This window comes from Ceratotherium simum, chromosome 38 (genome assembly GCF_057802395.1).
Source record: "Ceratotherium simum simum isolate JZ-2026a chromosome 38, ASM5780239v1, whole genome shotgun sequence".
Taxonomy (NCBI): domain Eukaryota; kingdom Metazoa; phylum Chordata; class Mammalia; order Perissodactyla; family Rhinocerotidae; genus Ceratotherium; species Ceratotherium simum.
In genome coordinates this window covers 12,685,837-12,702,033 of record NC_141937.1, presented here as the reverse complement: position 1 = coordinate 12,702,033, position 16,197 = coordinate 12,685,837, and the positions used below count along the sequence as shown (strand labels likewise).

General features: G+C 38.4%; 1 protein-coding gene across 5 annotated transcripts in view; it reads left to right on the top strand.

The window, feature by feature from the left end:
- The window catches only part of TIAM2 (TIAM Rac1 associated GEF 2), a 220,996-nt gene that overhangs the window by 138,120 nt on the left and 66,679 nt on the right, over nt 1–16,197 (top strand). For 4 of the 5 annotated variants that reach the window (XM_087425108.1, XM_087425107.1, XM_087425109.1 and 1 more), the window contains 6 exons: nt 2,523–2,594; nt 9,783–9,944; nt 11,369–11,473; nt 11,819–11,897; nt 14,251–14,343; nt 15,181–15,444. In XM_087425108.1, the coding sequence (XP_087281234.1) occupies nt 2,523–2,594; nt 9,783–9,944; nt 11,369–11,473; nt 11,819–11,897; nt 14,251–14,343; nt 15,181–15,444 (775 nt within the window). The remainder of the gene's footprint in view (nt 1–2,522; nt 2,595–9,782; nt 9,945–11,368; nt 11,474–11,818; nt 11,898–14,250; nt 14,344–15,180; nt 15,445–16,197) is intronic. The other variant, XM_087425110.1, reaches the window with a different exon arrangement.

The following is a 16,197-nucleotide window of genomic DNA, read 5'->3' as shown; positions in this document are numbered from 1 at the left end:
AAAGGAATGCGGTCTTAGCATGGACCTTTTCCCCAATGAAAACACACAAGTTGCTCAATCTGTTTTGAGCATTCCCAAAGAGGTATTCATACCTTGCTCATATCTGCAGCGCTCCGGAACACAAAAATAAGAATGGTTAGAAAAGAATCCACACTTTTCATTGCCTTTAGAAATAGTATTTATTTTTCCCACAGAGTTTATATTAAAATACACATCTAAAGTTAATAATAGAGTAACAGCAACTAAATTCTATTGATGGTGCCAGACACTTTTCTCTTTATGACACAAAGTAGGCATTTGTCATCCCATTTTATAGATGAGGGGCCTGAGACCTGGAGAAGTTAAGTCACTTCCTGACCCCTGTTCACCCAGCGCCCTAGGGGCAGGGCTGGGACTTGATTTACTGGATACAAAGCCCTATAACACTGGGCTATTGCTGCTGTTTATTTTCCTAGAGGAAGGGTGGCTCTTTTAACATTTTATCAAGTAAAAATAGCCTGAGCACTTATTGTTGAAATGTGACCCACATGCGGTGAATTGTTTTCAGAACATTTGAATACTCATATCTGAAGTATTTCCTAATGCCGTTAATACGGTACATGATGATGAGTTTTTATGTGGCTGAATGATATGTTTTAGGATTATTATTTTTTCAAAGGCTATTGAAAAGATAAGTCATCACATGATGATCTGATCATTTAAGTGAACAGGGAAAATGTTTGCAATTAAATCCAAAGAAGTTCTTGTTTTTACTTTTGCTAAGTTGCTATCATTCTGAATATGGTTTTAATATCCTCTGGAAGAAATGGTCACATTTTAAGGAATTTTGTTTTCTTATTTCATATGGATATTTATTTGATTGTGTATAATAGTTTTGTGAATTAGGTGAATAATAGGGATAAAATCAAGTTCTTTGACCTGTTTATAACCCTGGAACAATAAAGGTGGAAATGGGGGGGAGTGGGGTTGGTTAATTGAAACCCGTGAAAGCTCATTTTTGTGGCCACTGTTTTTGTATACTCACATACAATTAGAAAGAATATCAGATTTTATTTTTTGTATTTATTTATTTTTTTTTGTGGGGAAGACTAGCCCTGAGCTAACATCCGATGCCAGTCCTCTTCTTTTTGCTGAGGAAGATTGGCCCTGGGCTAACATCGTGCCCGTCTTCCTCTGCTTTATATGGGACGCCGCCACAGCATGGCTTGACAAGCGGTGCATCGGTGCGCTCCCGGGAACCGAACCTGTGAACCCCAGGCCTCCGAAGTGGAGCGCGTGCACTTAACCTCTGCGCCACCGGGCCGGCCCCAAGAATATCAGATTTTAAAATTGTAGTTCTGGGGCCGGCCCCGTGGCTTAGCAGTTAAGTGCACGCGCTCCGCTGCTGGCGGCCCGGGTTTGGATCCCGGGATCGCACCAACGCACCGCTTCTCCGGCCATGCTGAGGCCGCGTCCCACATACAGCAACTAGAAGGATGTGCAGCTATGACATACAACTATCTACTGGGGCTTTGGGGGGAAAAATAAAAATAAATAAAATCTTAAAAAAAAAAAATTGTAGTTCTGCTTGTACTTGAATTGTGAAAAGTAATCTTTCGTTGGTTATAAATGGAAATGGATTTCTTATTTATAGATTTTAGTCAACTATAAACCATTGGCTGATTCTGGGCTTATATTTTTGAATTGAACTTCTATGAAGTTTAAATAACGGCTTTGAGGCAAATTCTGATTTTAATCGCGACAATCAATTCTATATAGTTAAATGATGGTGATAAACAACTTGATAACTTGCTTGTTTTTCTTAAATGTTGACATTTAGCCAATTAGATATGAGCCTAATGTGGTCTTTACCCCATCATATGTGGTAAATGTTCTTAATGTAAGATTTCTTGAGAAACAAAAGCATTTGGTTGAATATTTTTGTTTTAAAAAGATATGAAACTAATTATAATGTTGGTATTTATATAACTGAATGAAGTTGATGTAGTAGGTATCCATAAATGTTTAAATGGCCTGGTCTTTAATGTTTACTATTATGCTACAAAATCTAGAAGATAAAAATTGGAAAAAGTAAATGAAATTATTCCTAGTTCCTCTACCTAAACACGACCACTTTTAATATTTAACTATATTTCTTCCCGATATTTATTCTATGCACATTTGAAAAATAGTTATAAGCTTGATTTTGGTGGCTTTGCCAACTCAACTTTGAGCTCTGTTCCACATCTTCAGAAATGTGCACTTCTCAGTTAAAAGCAATATCAAAAAGATCCGGGATGACTTGAATAATATATGATGATATAGAAAAGTAAAATATGTAACCATATGGGAAGAAAAAAAGCACAACTTTTTCTTTAAAGTTAAAACTTTAAAAGTGGTAGAGTAGTAAATTGTACAAATTGTGATATGAAGATCTTATAAAATGTTATAGCACTTAAATTTTTAAATACTGATAAAGGGTAGCTGCCAATTGAACATTGCAGAGCCATTTCATTAGCCTTTTTTCCCCCCTTGTCTATTAGATATTTGATTCAAGTGGCAGCCATGGATTTTCTGGAACTCAGCTACCTCAAAACTCCAATAACTCCACTGAGGTAAACTTTGCTGTAGATGGCGGCCATCTTGTTTGATGACACAAATGATAAGTTAAGCGAGGAATATTAATTCAGACTCTGTACATGGTTGTTGAAAATAAATTTGGAATTCAAATGGTCCCTGGTAGGTAAATAAGAGATATTCTTGGAATGTGAAGTGTTTTTGTAAGTATCTAAACTTATGATAGCTCTGTCTTAAAATTAGTGACATGATTCTACTAAAGTCAAAATAGCAACTTTCATTTATTCTTCCCTATTCTCAGCAATGCCCACCCTCATTTGAGAGTTTAGTGAATCCAGAATTGCGTTTTCCTCTCAGGCTTGTCAGGGATCTTCACACAGATAGCACAGCCATGCTGTGAATCAGCAGCCTTTGCATCTCCAGGTGCCCTCAGCGGAGCTGAGTACAGTGTCCCCTTCTAGTCCCCACAATCGCTTCTGACCACACACAACCTCCTCACAACTATTTCTGAATGGAATTCTAGAATAGGTGAAGATTGTCTAGATGGGCTTATGCCTCTTCTCTGCATCTTTTTCAAACCCATACCTTCCCTTTGAAGCTGTGTTTCATGTTACTGACCTATTTCTTCATCTTCTTCTTCACCAAATATTTTATCTTGGATTTTATGTCCAACCAACCTCTAAACTATTTGTTGAGGTTGAAACCTGATTTTAATTGACAAACTTTATGCTTTTGCTGAAGCAGACAGTATTACTTAATAAATTAATTGGGCTAATTCAGTGAATTGGGAATTTAGTTTGAAAAAACTGAGGAATGGTGGAGTTAGACACTGTGCTGGGTCCTGGGAAGGTGAGTGAGGACCTGTTTGGTGACCCTGAAATGTACAGCATAGACAGCCACCTCTTCTGCCTTCGTGCGAGGTTGGCCCCGACTGTGGGCCCCGAGCTGCTTAGTGGGCCATGGTTATTGTAGAAGCTGCTCCCAGGGGCAGCTCTGTCTGAAGTGTCCTGAAGGTGGAAAACCTGCTCAAAACCCTGTTTCCCTTCACCTTCCGTTCGCAGAGGTCACAGGCTTCGAGAGGGCAGGTTATGAGAGGGAATGGCTTTCTCTGGGAGGCCATGATGTTGCTCTTGTCTGTTCTCGGTGCTTTCCTTTTACTAGATTTGATCAACCATGGGACCACGAGGAAGCCCCATCCAAACCTTCCTTTTTGTAAAATCATACTATCAAAATGGAGGATTTGTCGTAATAAATAATTTCCGTTCCCTGCCCCTTCATTTCTATACACATGCAGAGCCTATTTCATAATCCAGATCAAATCACACCGTCCTTCAGGGATTTTACTAGATTTAAAAAAGAAAATCGTATCACTATTATTTGCTTGGTTCTGGCTACCTTTTACTGTTATTTATTCTACCAAGTATATATGTCCTGTGTCCCAGGCAAGCTTGTAATTAGGACCCTTGTTCTGCATAGTTATATATATCTTATGACTATGTATATATTGTATGTATTATGTATGTAATATATGTATATATTCTCCATCCATAGCACACTGCTAAGGATACAATATTTCTTAATAAATTTGCCTATTAATTGCCTATATTAGATGTAGGCCTTTAATGGTTGAGAACTGTTTGATCTGCAATAAAAGCCCATTGTTTTAAGGTCCAATCTCTTCCAACATTAAATAACAATTTAAAATTTTTACTTTGAAAGTTAAGAAATTATATCATCAGATCACTTTCTATTAACAGAACTTATGTTAGACTTTGAAAATAAATTTTGCTAAAATAGCCATTAATGGTCAGAATTAGGCTTAGTGCTTCTTTAAATTGGGACCAAATCACCAAATGATTATCTTGTGATTTAATCAGCAAGTCCCATGGGGTCTCTAACAGGTGAGAGGAAAGTATAATTGTACCTGGTTTTTAAAGCATATGTATTTAAACATTTATTCCTATTTATTTTAATTAAGCATTGCTTCTGGTAGAGAGACACTGAAGAAATTCTTTCGACTTATAGGGCTATTTTAATGGTGTATTTATCATTTCTGTACTGCAGTACTCGGATAACTAGGTTTAAATTGAGTTGCAGATAGAATTAAGGGTATTTGCTTTTTATATCTCTGGGACTTAAAATTCTGCCTGTAGCTGGTCGAATAATTAATATTTTATTTTACTAGTTTTCCTCTGCTAATCATTCTTGGAGACTATTTATAACTTGCACAAACCATCTATTTGTATACAGTCAGTATATTATGCCCACTAGCGTAACACAGAAAGGCAGTCATTCCTGAGCATTGGGAGGGAGGGGGTCACGGGCATTTTTAAATATTCCTCTCTAATTGGTGCATCATGTAACAGTCCAACAGTGAGTCACCCTAATTTGAAATCTGTTAAGGTTGGAATAAAGCCAGTCTTATTTGAGCATTTTTCAAAGGACACTTTGGCTCGCCAAAAATGAAAGCTTTTCCTAGCGTACTTCTTGATGAGTAATAATGAGTCTCAATCAGCATTTGAAGGGAGGTATTTGTTATGGAGATTATGACAACAAATCCCCCACTGAGGCTCAGGATGGCAGGCACCCCAGAATCTCCATTGCAGAAACTGTTGAAGCCCGTGGGCCTTGGATCTTTCTCTTGGAAAATTGGCTTGGGACGTCCCAACTTTCTGTGGCAGGGAGTGAATGAAGTATTGTCGTGTTAGTCATTAGCTCCAAGTTGGAAAAAAAATGCTAATGTTGGTTTTTTAAATGGAAAATATGAATAAAACTCCTTACTCTTCACCATAACATAGTAGTCTGTTTAAATAGAATATTAGTATGGAACCCTACATAACATACGTACATATACAGATAGATAGATACATATATACAGAGGTCTTTGTTTTCCTTTCATTTCAACTGATGTTTGGGCATCAGCCCAAGAGGAAATAAACACTTTCTCCTCTCTGACATTTGACTGATAAGAAAACCAAGAGTGTGTTAACTCCTTTTGTGTTTTCTCCTCATCTCACTTGCTAATAGACTTTCCTTTTATCAGCAACTGGGGTGTGGGCCCGTTTGTGACAGCCAGATTGGGATTTTTGCTACTCACTTCCCTTCAGTGATCCAAGTAGTAATTACAAGGCATTTGATCCAAAAGCATCTGCCGTGAGAACACGCGGAGTTTCAGTTTTCTCTCCTTGAGGCACCATGAGTGTGAGTAATTTGACACATGCTTTTGGGACCATTAATGTAATCGTAATAATAAATGCTTCTGCAGAAGTTGCCCTGCAAGGAGGGTTAAAGTGATTTGCAAACCTTAACTAGTTAGTCTGTAGCGGCCATGGCTGCAGTTCAGTGATGTTGTTCCCATTTCATGGATTTTGTAGACAGTCAGAGCTGGACCACACAGTGATCTGAGCATCAGTAGCCACCACAGTTCCCCAGGGTTTTGAAACAAGAAATGAATTTCATGCAGTTCTTCATAATGGCCATTGTTGAATTACGCAATATAATTCCACCATCCAGACTGAACTTCAAAAAAGTTCTTTTACATTGTTGTGGCCCTTTACAGTTTACGTACCTTCAAATGCCATTCCTCACACCAGTCTGCTGACTGTCCCATGAGGCTGATGTTTTTTAGCCCCTTTTAAAGGTAAAAAAACTGAAGCCCAGAGACGTTAGATAACCAGCCCTGAGCGGGCTGGGATTGGACCCAGATTATCTGTCTATTTTTTTTTTTCCTACCTCGCTTTGTCTTCTCCAGGAACTAGAAACCTTGAACAGGCTAATTGGAAATAATTTTTAGAGGCAGGGGAGAGGTGGAGTTAGAGGTAGGATAGGTTTGAATAGTCTTGACAGAGATAGCCAACCATGGACTTCTGGGTGAGTGGTTAAAAGATAAATTTAATCACCTTTGAAAAGGGTAAGCTGGGAAAAGATGGCTTTTCCAGATGGTTCAGTTTGTTGTGTTCATTTTCAAGATTCTCTGTTCCTTTTATGAAAAAGAACGTGGGAGATTATTTTATCTGGCTTATTGAAAATAAAGCTTGTGTGTTTTCAGCCTGGCTAGCATTGACCCTTGAGGGAATCAATCCAGTTTTCTCTCCAAGTCGGTAAAGCTTGCAACAACCCAGGAGATCTGTAAGCACCAAATAGCTTTTTCTTTTTCTAGTTCTAATTCATTCATTAATCAGTTCCACATTGTTGATGCTTCCTTTCAATAACCAGGTTTTACCTTTCTTAATTGCATACATTTGTGAGATAATGTGTGTGTGCATGTGTGTATATGTGTGTGTGCACGTGTGTGTGTCTTATGCATGGGAAAGAATTACTTGTAAATTTTCATGGTAGGATCTCCTGAGAGGATCTGAATCTTCCATGGCCGTGGCTTTGATAGGCGTCTTCTATATTTACTGGATCTTAGGTCAACAGTGTAGACGCAGGAAATGATTCCTCAGGGCGGGTGTAGGCACAAAGCCTTGTTTAATTGAATATAATATTTCTTTTGCTCTTCTTTCCATCTCTGCATTTATCTACACACCTTTCTCTTGTCTAGGACTTCTTCCCCTTCAATAATCTTCTGTTAATTTCTCTTCTTGGAAGTTTAGGGGGGATTAAGAACTTGACACTGTATAAAGAGATTTGAATAACATCCTGAAAATGGAGAGGTTTTACCTTCCAGGCGTATATATGACTGTAAATTTCTAGTTGCATCCAATTCAATACCCATGTGTTGGGTGTGTTCTGGGTGCAGGATGCACTGTGTTAGGGCTGAAGGACGCTGAGAATGAGAAAGACAGAGCTGCTGCTGTCATTCACCTTAGCACCTGGGAGCGTGAGAGCAGCCTAAAAATGACTGTCAAGTGAGCTAGGCTTCGCTAAGTGCTACACCAGGGACATAGACGAGTAGACTCATCTAACCGAGTGGAATTGGAGTTAGAGGGGAAGAGAGCAGGTGAGACTTCATGAGAAGGGGATAGTATTCGAAATAAGGTTGAAGGATGTGTGTGGTCTCAGCACTGCACTTTGTGAGGAAGGTAAAGCAGGCAAAGGAGATTGAAGTGAACAAGGGTCCGGAGGCAGGAGAGTGCTGCTCCTTTGTGGGGAATGTTAGGTGAGCCACTTTGTTCAACCAGAATGTGGTGTGTGTCGTAGAATAACAGAAAGGAATCGAGAAAGTTAGATTGCATTCATTTTGTGGGGAGGTAACTGCCAGGCTGATATTTCTGTAGTGTAGTGGTGGTAAGCACAGCCGGGTTTTCAGGGATCAAGTCCCCCACAGTACCACAGTCACAGCTCACTGTGTGAGCTTGGACAAGTTTCTAGAACTTTCTGAGCCTCATTTTTCTCACCTGTTAAACAGAAGATTAGGACTGTGCCTACCTCAGAGGGTCGTGAATAATGGGGGAGTTGATAGCATGTGAAAAATGGCCCCCATGTCATAGAGTCTCTCTATGATGGACAGTAAGAGATGGGAACGGGGGGCAGATAAGGATAGTTGAGAATTTGTATTTCTCATGTCCTTCCTTCCCCTACCTGTCCATCCTCAGTCACATTTTTCCTGTTTGCTCTAAAAGCACAGAACTAAATAGCTTTGCAGCAGTAAGAGGGTCTGTTTGACTTCCTCTTGGCCTGGCTCTTTGTGTGGTTTCTTACTCGACAGTGACCTCTGCTGGGGTTTTAGTTTGATTCTGAGCAAGCCTGGTTTGAGAGGTGGGGTCTGCGCCTTTAAGGCAGTACCTGCTTGTTGCTGATGCACCTGGTAGAAATCACTGCCCAGATGAAAAGAAGCACCTGGAGGCTGATCCAGAGAAGAAAATATGGTCCCTGTGAGATAGGACCCTTCAGGAGAAAATGGTGTCCACGCTGGTTCCCTGAGTCCTTGGCTCCACGCATCTGCTCCTCTGTCTCTTTTTTTCTTGGCACATGAGGTTCATATTCATTCTGGGCTGTGATCGTCTTTCCAGGAAAAGGTACGGAGGGTGACAGATCCATGACAGATCCAGAAATGTCACTTCAAAGACGAGCACCACATTTAAAAAAAAGACAACACAGAAAGATGGATTCTTCCCTTGCTTTGCCTGCACCTGTTCTTTTGAATTTTCTTAATATATCTATTCTAGTTTTTAAATCCTATATAGGAGAATCTCTTGCTTTGTTTTTTTTTTTAACAAAAAAGTGCATGGAATTCAGAGTAAAATCACCCATCAATGATAACTTTAATGTATGCTGAGTGGGATGTAATAGTGTGATGGTATTGAATCTATATGCAACGTTTTCTAGTGTGTAGAGTGTGTAGATGATCTCCTTTGCTCACAAAAAATTTGTGTTGTTACTTAATCAAGTTAAGTAATTATATTATATTCATAATACCTCCTTTCACAGAATAGGAGACAAGGCTCAGCAAAGTAAATGTCTTGCCCTACTGCTAGTTGAGTGGTGGAGTTTGTGACTTGGGCATCAGGTCTTTTGATTTCAAATCCCCAAGTATTTTATTGACCACCAGACTAATGCATTGACCACCAGACTAATGCAAGAACCTAACCAGAGGAAAAACATTTCTGAGTTGCTTGATAAATGTTAACTATATTTGTTTATAAGTTTAGACATACATATTAGCATGAGGTCATTGAATTACTGTGATGATGAAGTTTAGGAAACTCAACTTCTTTGGGAAAAGCTTCCTGAAGATGATATGTTTGGGGATGATTTCTAAACAAGTGACTTGATGTGAAATATAATAGAAAAAAAATTTCCCCAGGATTAGGGGTTGATTGTAAAAAAGAAGTAGAAATAAGAGAGAAGAGAAACGTGCTGGATTAAGTGCACTTCGGGGTTAGGATGCTGGCAGGTGCCAATGGCCATGGATGAGAGTGTATTAAAGTTCACTGGGATCGTGGCTTAGATGCAGAATTGTCAACCGACAGTTCTAGAGCAGGAGTAGTGGATACTGTGGAGCCCTGACATTGACCACACTGTTCTAACCTGGGCTAAGGGGCAAAGGGCATAGTGGCTAGAACCCTGGACAAGGGGACAGTTGACTTCCACTCAGCTTCCAAGGCTTGAGTTTCATGTGGGTTAAATGAATGAGGAAAAGCTGGCTTGTCTGCCCCAGAGGGTTGTGAGGAGTGTGAAAGGGCTTACTATAAAATACACCATCAATGAAGGGGACATTATTTAGTATTCCCCTCATTTGTTTATCTCATCTGTCTGCATGTTCTTTTGGTGTCTAAAAACAGGTTGATGAACTTCTGCATCTGTATGGCTCAGCAGTAGATGGTGTTCCCCGAGACAACACTTGGGAAATCCAGACTCACATTCACTTCCAGGATCATCAAGGAGTTACTGTAGTGATTAAGCCAGAACACCGAGTAGAAGATGTTTTGACTTTGGCATGCAAGGTACTGGATTTTGCGGCAGAAATATGCTTCTGAATAGAAATAATCATTAATATTGCACTCCTGTGCCTTCGAAATCTGTGTTGTGTTTAAGACCTCACTTTCTACACTAGGGAACATAGTAACATATTTATTAATTAACATGTTTATTAATTAGCATCCTCCTCCATCTTGTAGAAGAATGAGTCGTTAGGTGATGACTTTTTGCCTTCATGACGAACCTGAGCTATTTTACTGAAATTCTATATATACTTTTATATCTAGAATAATTATGTCGTCTGTTGTTATTTAAGTTACTTAGAGATGGTGCTTTATCTCTAAGAAAGAGGCATCAACTTTGAGGTAGTTTGATTTAATCCTCAATAGTTTCACCAAGTTTCTCTAGATTAAACAAGAAACTTAATACCATTCACAGTTGCTTCATGGAGGTTGTTATGAGATGATGTTTTATTTCTGAGAAGGAAGTGATGATAAGTCTTAAAGAGAGCCCACTGATAGATGAAGTAGACTCAACATCAGATCAGATGTTTTCAGACCACCAGATGGCGTAGTAGAGCTTAAATATTTTTAAGTTTTTAGAGAAAACGCAATCAAATGTGTGAAATGGTAAAAAAGGCATGTGGAGTTGGTAACTCTTTACCATGTGCACTTAATAGGTGTGGATGATCTTTAATTTAGTCTTCCTGTGTCATTTTGACTTAAGCTTTAGGATACCAGACATTTATATATGTAGTTTATATTCTTATGAATTTAATTTCCCTTTACTCCGTTATGTAAGGTTTTTGTTTAGGCAGCCGACAATATTGTTTTATACCAAAGATATCAGTTATTAAGTTGATAAATTTTCTAAATGGTAGAGGATGTCAGAAGTAGGGGATCAATTAGACCCAGTTAAAGCATAGGCCTGAGATAATTTCTCACTGTTGAAAATGTGTATGAGAGAGAGAAGATGAGAAAGAGAGAGAGAATGTGTGTGTGTGTGTGTACACATTTTCCTTTTGAAAAGTTTCTGGAGTAGGAAATTCCTTATTCTGAAGTGTGTAGAATATGAGATTGTTTACATTTCACAAATTTCTCTACTTTAGTAATGGAAAACAACTTAAAGTTAGGTACAACCAATATATAAAGAGATAGCATTTGCTGAGATGTTAAGATATATTCTACCAGATATATACCACCATAACCTCTTAAAGATACATCTCTTGCTTTTAGTGACAAGCAATATCATTTAGAGAAAACCTTCTCAAAAATAATTATTTGCCACTTTTTTCTTTTTTTGCACATTTAACTTTGAGCTCTTATATAGGTTTAAACTCAGCAAATTATATGCAGTATTTCTTTTAGAAATTTCCACTTTGATTTTTAATGAGCAATGATGAATTTAGAAAGAACATTTAAAATCGAAATAACTGTCTTTTTCTTTCTAGATGAGGCAGTTGGAACCCAGCCACTATGGCCTCCAACTCCGAAAAGTGGTCGATGAAAACACTGAGTACTGTGTTCCTGCACCATACGAATATATGCAAGAACAGGCAAGTGTGTGTTTGCTTTAGAAGGGAATTTTTTTTTAATTGAGGTAACCTTGGTTTATAACATTATCTAAATTTCAGGTGTACATCATGATATTTCAATTTCTGTGTAGACTACATCATGTTCACCACCCAAAAACTAATTACCATCCATCACTGTACACATGTGCCTAATTACCCCTTAGAAAAGGAAATTTGAATCGTATCCCTGGCCTCTTGATTTTAAAAATATGTAATTTGGAGAGAAAATTCTGTTTAAATTTGGCATCTAATTGGGAAACAATCCAAATGAATTTCCAAGATATCATGACAGCAAATCCTCTGATTTTGTTGTTTTACCTTTTGTAGGTTTATGATGAAATAGAAGTCTTTCCACTAAATGTCTATGACGTGCAGCTCACGAAGACTGGGAGCGTGTCTGACTTTGGTAAGCAGAAGGAGCACCCTGATCAGAGAACTGTGCTGTCCATCCTTGCCTAGTTTACCCCAGTATCTTTGGACCTAATTTTTTTTTCTTTGTGTCTACATTTCAGAAACTATGACAGTAGTTTCCTTTCTCTTCCTTCATTTCTATTTATTTATATTAGCAGGCTAAAAAGATATGTATTAATACTAGGAAAAAATGCCAAAGGAATGAATATAAAAATTGATGAGAAATTTGAAATGACGGTGATAATAATAACCCCTACAATGAATTTACTGTGTGCTTGGTTCTAAGCTGATTAACTCATGATTCATATGACAGTTCTTTTCATCTCAGTGTCTTAGCTTTTTCAAAAGCTCTTGGCTCTTCACCCACCTGGAATTCTACCCTTCACTGCTTGCCCTCCCCATTCCCTCCTCTCTGATTGTGTAAATCCCATCTGTCCTTCAAGCACTAACTAAAGGTCTGACTCTTTTGAAGAAGCCTTCTCTGATTGCTTTAGCTTCAGTTTAACAATTAAGGGTCAGTATTACCCGAATCACTTTGTAGTATAGTCATGTGCTATACTCCATAGCTATATATGCTACTATACCATTGATGTTTCAGTCAATGGTGGACTGCATACATGATGGTAATCCCATAAGATTAGTGTCATATAGCCTAGGTGTGTAGTAGGCCGTACCATCTAGGTTTGTGTAAGTACACTCTATGATGTTTGAACAATGATGAAATAGCCTAACAACGCATTTGTCAGAACGTGTCCCTGTCATTAAGCGATGCATGACAGTGTTTAATTCTTGCATTTCTATGGTCTGTATTTAAACTTGGTTTTGAGCTCTTTATAGACTGTGCTCATGTCTTAAAGTTCATTTCTATCTTTCTTTGTCTTTTACCGTAGGAACTCAATAATTAGATAATAATCAATAAATATCTCCATAGAAAGGCTATTTCTTATCTTGTTACATATATTGATATAATTATTTCCCTTAAAATGACTCAAGCTGATCAAATGCTAGTCGTCGTTTATAATATGTGAAAATTTCCATTTAATGATTTCTTTCTTTTTTTTTAAATTGATATAATTGACATGTTCTTTATTTCTTAATTTACCTAATCTGTTTTGACCCAAATGCTGTGTTGGTTTTTCCTCTGAAGCCCTCTTAGCATTTTGTCTATATTTCCATTGGCCCTCACTCTACTGTCCATGGTCACCATTTGTGAATCTTGTTTGTATTGAGTGACTGAAAGACGGCATGAAGATACTTGCAAAGATAGCTTTTGGTGACACCATCTGCCAGGCTCTGCCTGAGGCACAGAGGAAAAAGGGGAACATGCCATTCTTCCTATGTCAAAGAACTCCCAGTGTTAGGGGACTAGGCCGTGGAAGCACGTGCCCCCGACTGGAATCAGAGTGGAGGGCACTCTCCGAGTCAGGGAGATGTGTTTAGAGAAGGCGAGGTCTCACCTCAGTTTCACATGGAGGGATATTTTGGGCCAGCGCTGTATCCATCCAAGTATTTTACCACCTCCTTAAAGTGCCTAACCTCTTACAGAGTTGTTTCTTAACAAATATTTTGTATTGAACTGAATTTAATTTATTTCAATAAGAATATTTTTTTGTTTCAACTTTAAGAAAAAAATTTAAATTGTGGTAAAATACATGTGACATAAAGTTTACCGTCATAGCCATTGTTAAGAACGGTTAGACGTGACAGTTCAGTGACAATAAATTCATTCACATTGTTGTGTAATCCTTAACCCATCCATCTCCAGAACTGTTTTCATCTTGCAAAACTGCAACTCCCCATTTATTCTCCCCCCAGGCCCTGGCAACCACCATTCTGCTTTCTGTCTCTATGAATTGACTGCTCTAAGTACCTCATATAAGTGGAATCATACAGTATTTATTCTTTTGTGACTGGCTTATTTCACTTAGTGTAATGTCCTCAAGGTTTGTGTGTGTTGTAGCATGTATCAGAATTTCCTTCCTTTTTATGAATGAATAATATTCCATTGTATGTATATACCACATTTTGTTTATCCATTCATCTGGTGACGGACAGTTGGGTTGCTTCCACCTTTGGGCTGTTGTGAATAATGCTGCTCTAAACGTGGGTATATGGTCTCAACTTTTGAGTAAGGTTGTGCAGTCATATTTCTTAAACCTTTAGGTCTGGTATGTTCTTTTTCTGCTCTTGCTAGATATCTGTGCTTTCCAAATTGTTGTAATTTAGACTTTCTCAACATATACCGTACTTATGAGAATAGATGTGCGAGGGAATACTGCTGATTGAGTTGGAGAATTAGTTAGTGTGATGAATTTAAACTTGTTTTTCCCTTTTATTTTCATTCCTAGGGTTTGCAGTGACAGCGCAGGTAGATGAGCATCAGCATCTCAGCCGCATATTTATAAGTGATGTTCTCCCTGACGGCTTGGCATATGGGGAAGGTTCGTGTGGCACAGAGTGTCTCTGTTCTCTCTTAATTCAAAACTATGCGATACAGTTTGTCTAGTGAAATTTTTTTCTTACAATTTTGTCGGACAATGGTTTCTCCTAGAATTTTAAAGAAAGTAAACTTAAGGGGCCGGCCCGTGGCTTAGTGGTTAAGTGCGCGCGCTCCGCTGCTGGCGGCCTGGGTTCGGATCCCAGGCGCGCACCGAGGCACCGCTTCTCCGGCCATGCTCAGGCTGCGTCCCACATACAGCAACTAGAAGGATGTGCAACTATGACATACAACTATCTACTGGGGCTTTGGGGGAAAAAATAAATAAATAAAAATTATAAAAAAAAAAAAAAAGTAAACTTAATAGTTTAATTGAAAATGCATACGCATGGATATGTATATATAGAGAGAGTATTTGTATGTGTGTGTTTTGAAAGAGAGAGAGAGCATATACATACACAGAGAGATTATATGTGCATATGTACAGATGGATGGAGAAAGAGAATGTGAGAACCAGACAGGCAGGCAGACAGAGATAAAACAAATATTATTTCCCAGGGCACTTAACATCAGATAAATAGAGGGACAGTTAGTTTGAGTAACTCTCAAATGGTTTCCCTTTCAAACTGTTCCTTCTACTACTAGTCTTGAGAGAGCTGAAATTTGTTTTTTTTATCAGTGACATCTAAATACTATACATTTTGGCACTTGCTTTGAAGATAACAACAGAACAGTCCCTAAGAGTACCTGGTTTGAGTTTGCAGCCATCTTTCATCTTAAAATATTTCTCGCAGTAATCGCTCTCTTTTTTCTTCCTCTGTTTCCCCTTCCTCGTTATCAGGGCTGAGAAAGGGCAACGAAATCATGACCTTAAATGGGGAAGCCGTGTCTGATCTCGACCTTCAACAGATGGAGGCCCTGTTTTCTGAGAAGAGTGTTGGGCTCACTCTGATTGCCCGGCCGCCGGACACAAAAGCACCTCTGTGTTCTTCCTGGTCAGACAGTGACCTGTTCTCAAGGGACCAGAAGAGTCTGCTGCCCCCTCCTAACCAGTCCCAGCTCCTGGAGGAATTCCTGGATAACTTTAAAAAGAACACAACAAATGGTAGAGCTTTGTTCTTTCTTTCTTCCTAACTGCTGCTATCAACAGCTAATATTTTTAGGCTGTAATTTTGCTTGCAAACTTAGATTAAGCTGTTCAAAGAATGTTTTCTCATTTATTAGGAGAAAAACACAAATGCTAGCCAAGTCGATTTGGTAGAAATTCTGTGCATTTCAGTAATTACGACGCTTGCATGAAAATAGAAAGTAGAAAAAAAAATTTTGTTTTTGCCCAAAGTAACATTCTTTAAAGTTGCAAAATCTAAACATCGCCCAGATATTCAGCATTGTAATTGCTTTGTGATTGAAGGTAGGTGAAAGCCAACATAAATGGCAAAGTTAATTTTCTATTCTGTTGAATCTAAGGCCGAAACATTTTGCAGTAGTCTAATGGGTTCTTAGAATTGACGCAATTCACTCCTTCACCTCTGTCGTGAAGTACTACTTTCTCCATAAACCGCAAACTTTTAATGTAGGTCATGAATTCTAAAATTTTGTAGAGGCCTAAAAATGAAAAATCATATGCCAGTTTATTCTTCTAAAGGTAAAATTTCCATATGAGGAAACCATTTGATGGTTTGAATTTCTGAGCTTCTCTTTCATGTGTATTTTATCTATGGCCGTCAAGTAAATGAGAGGCTCCAGCTAATACTGGAAACCTGTAGTTTTCCTCTGTACTCCTGGAGGAACCTGGTCAAGCCCCGGGAGGGTCTTTATTTTACAAGCATACAAAGTAATTTTTGTACTTAATTACAAT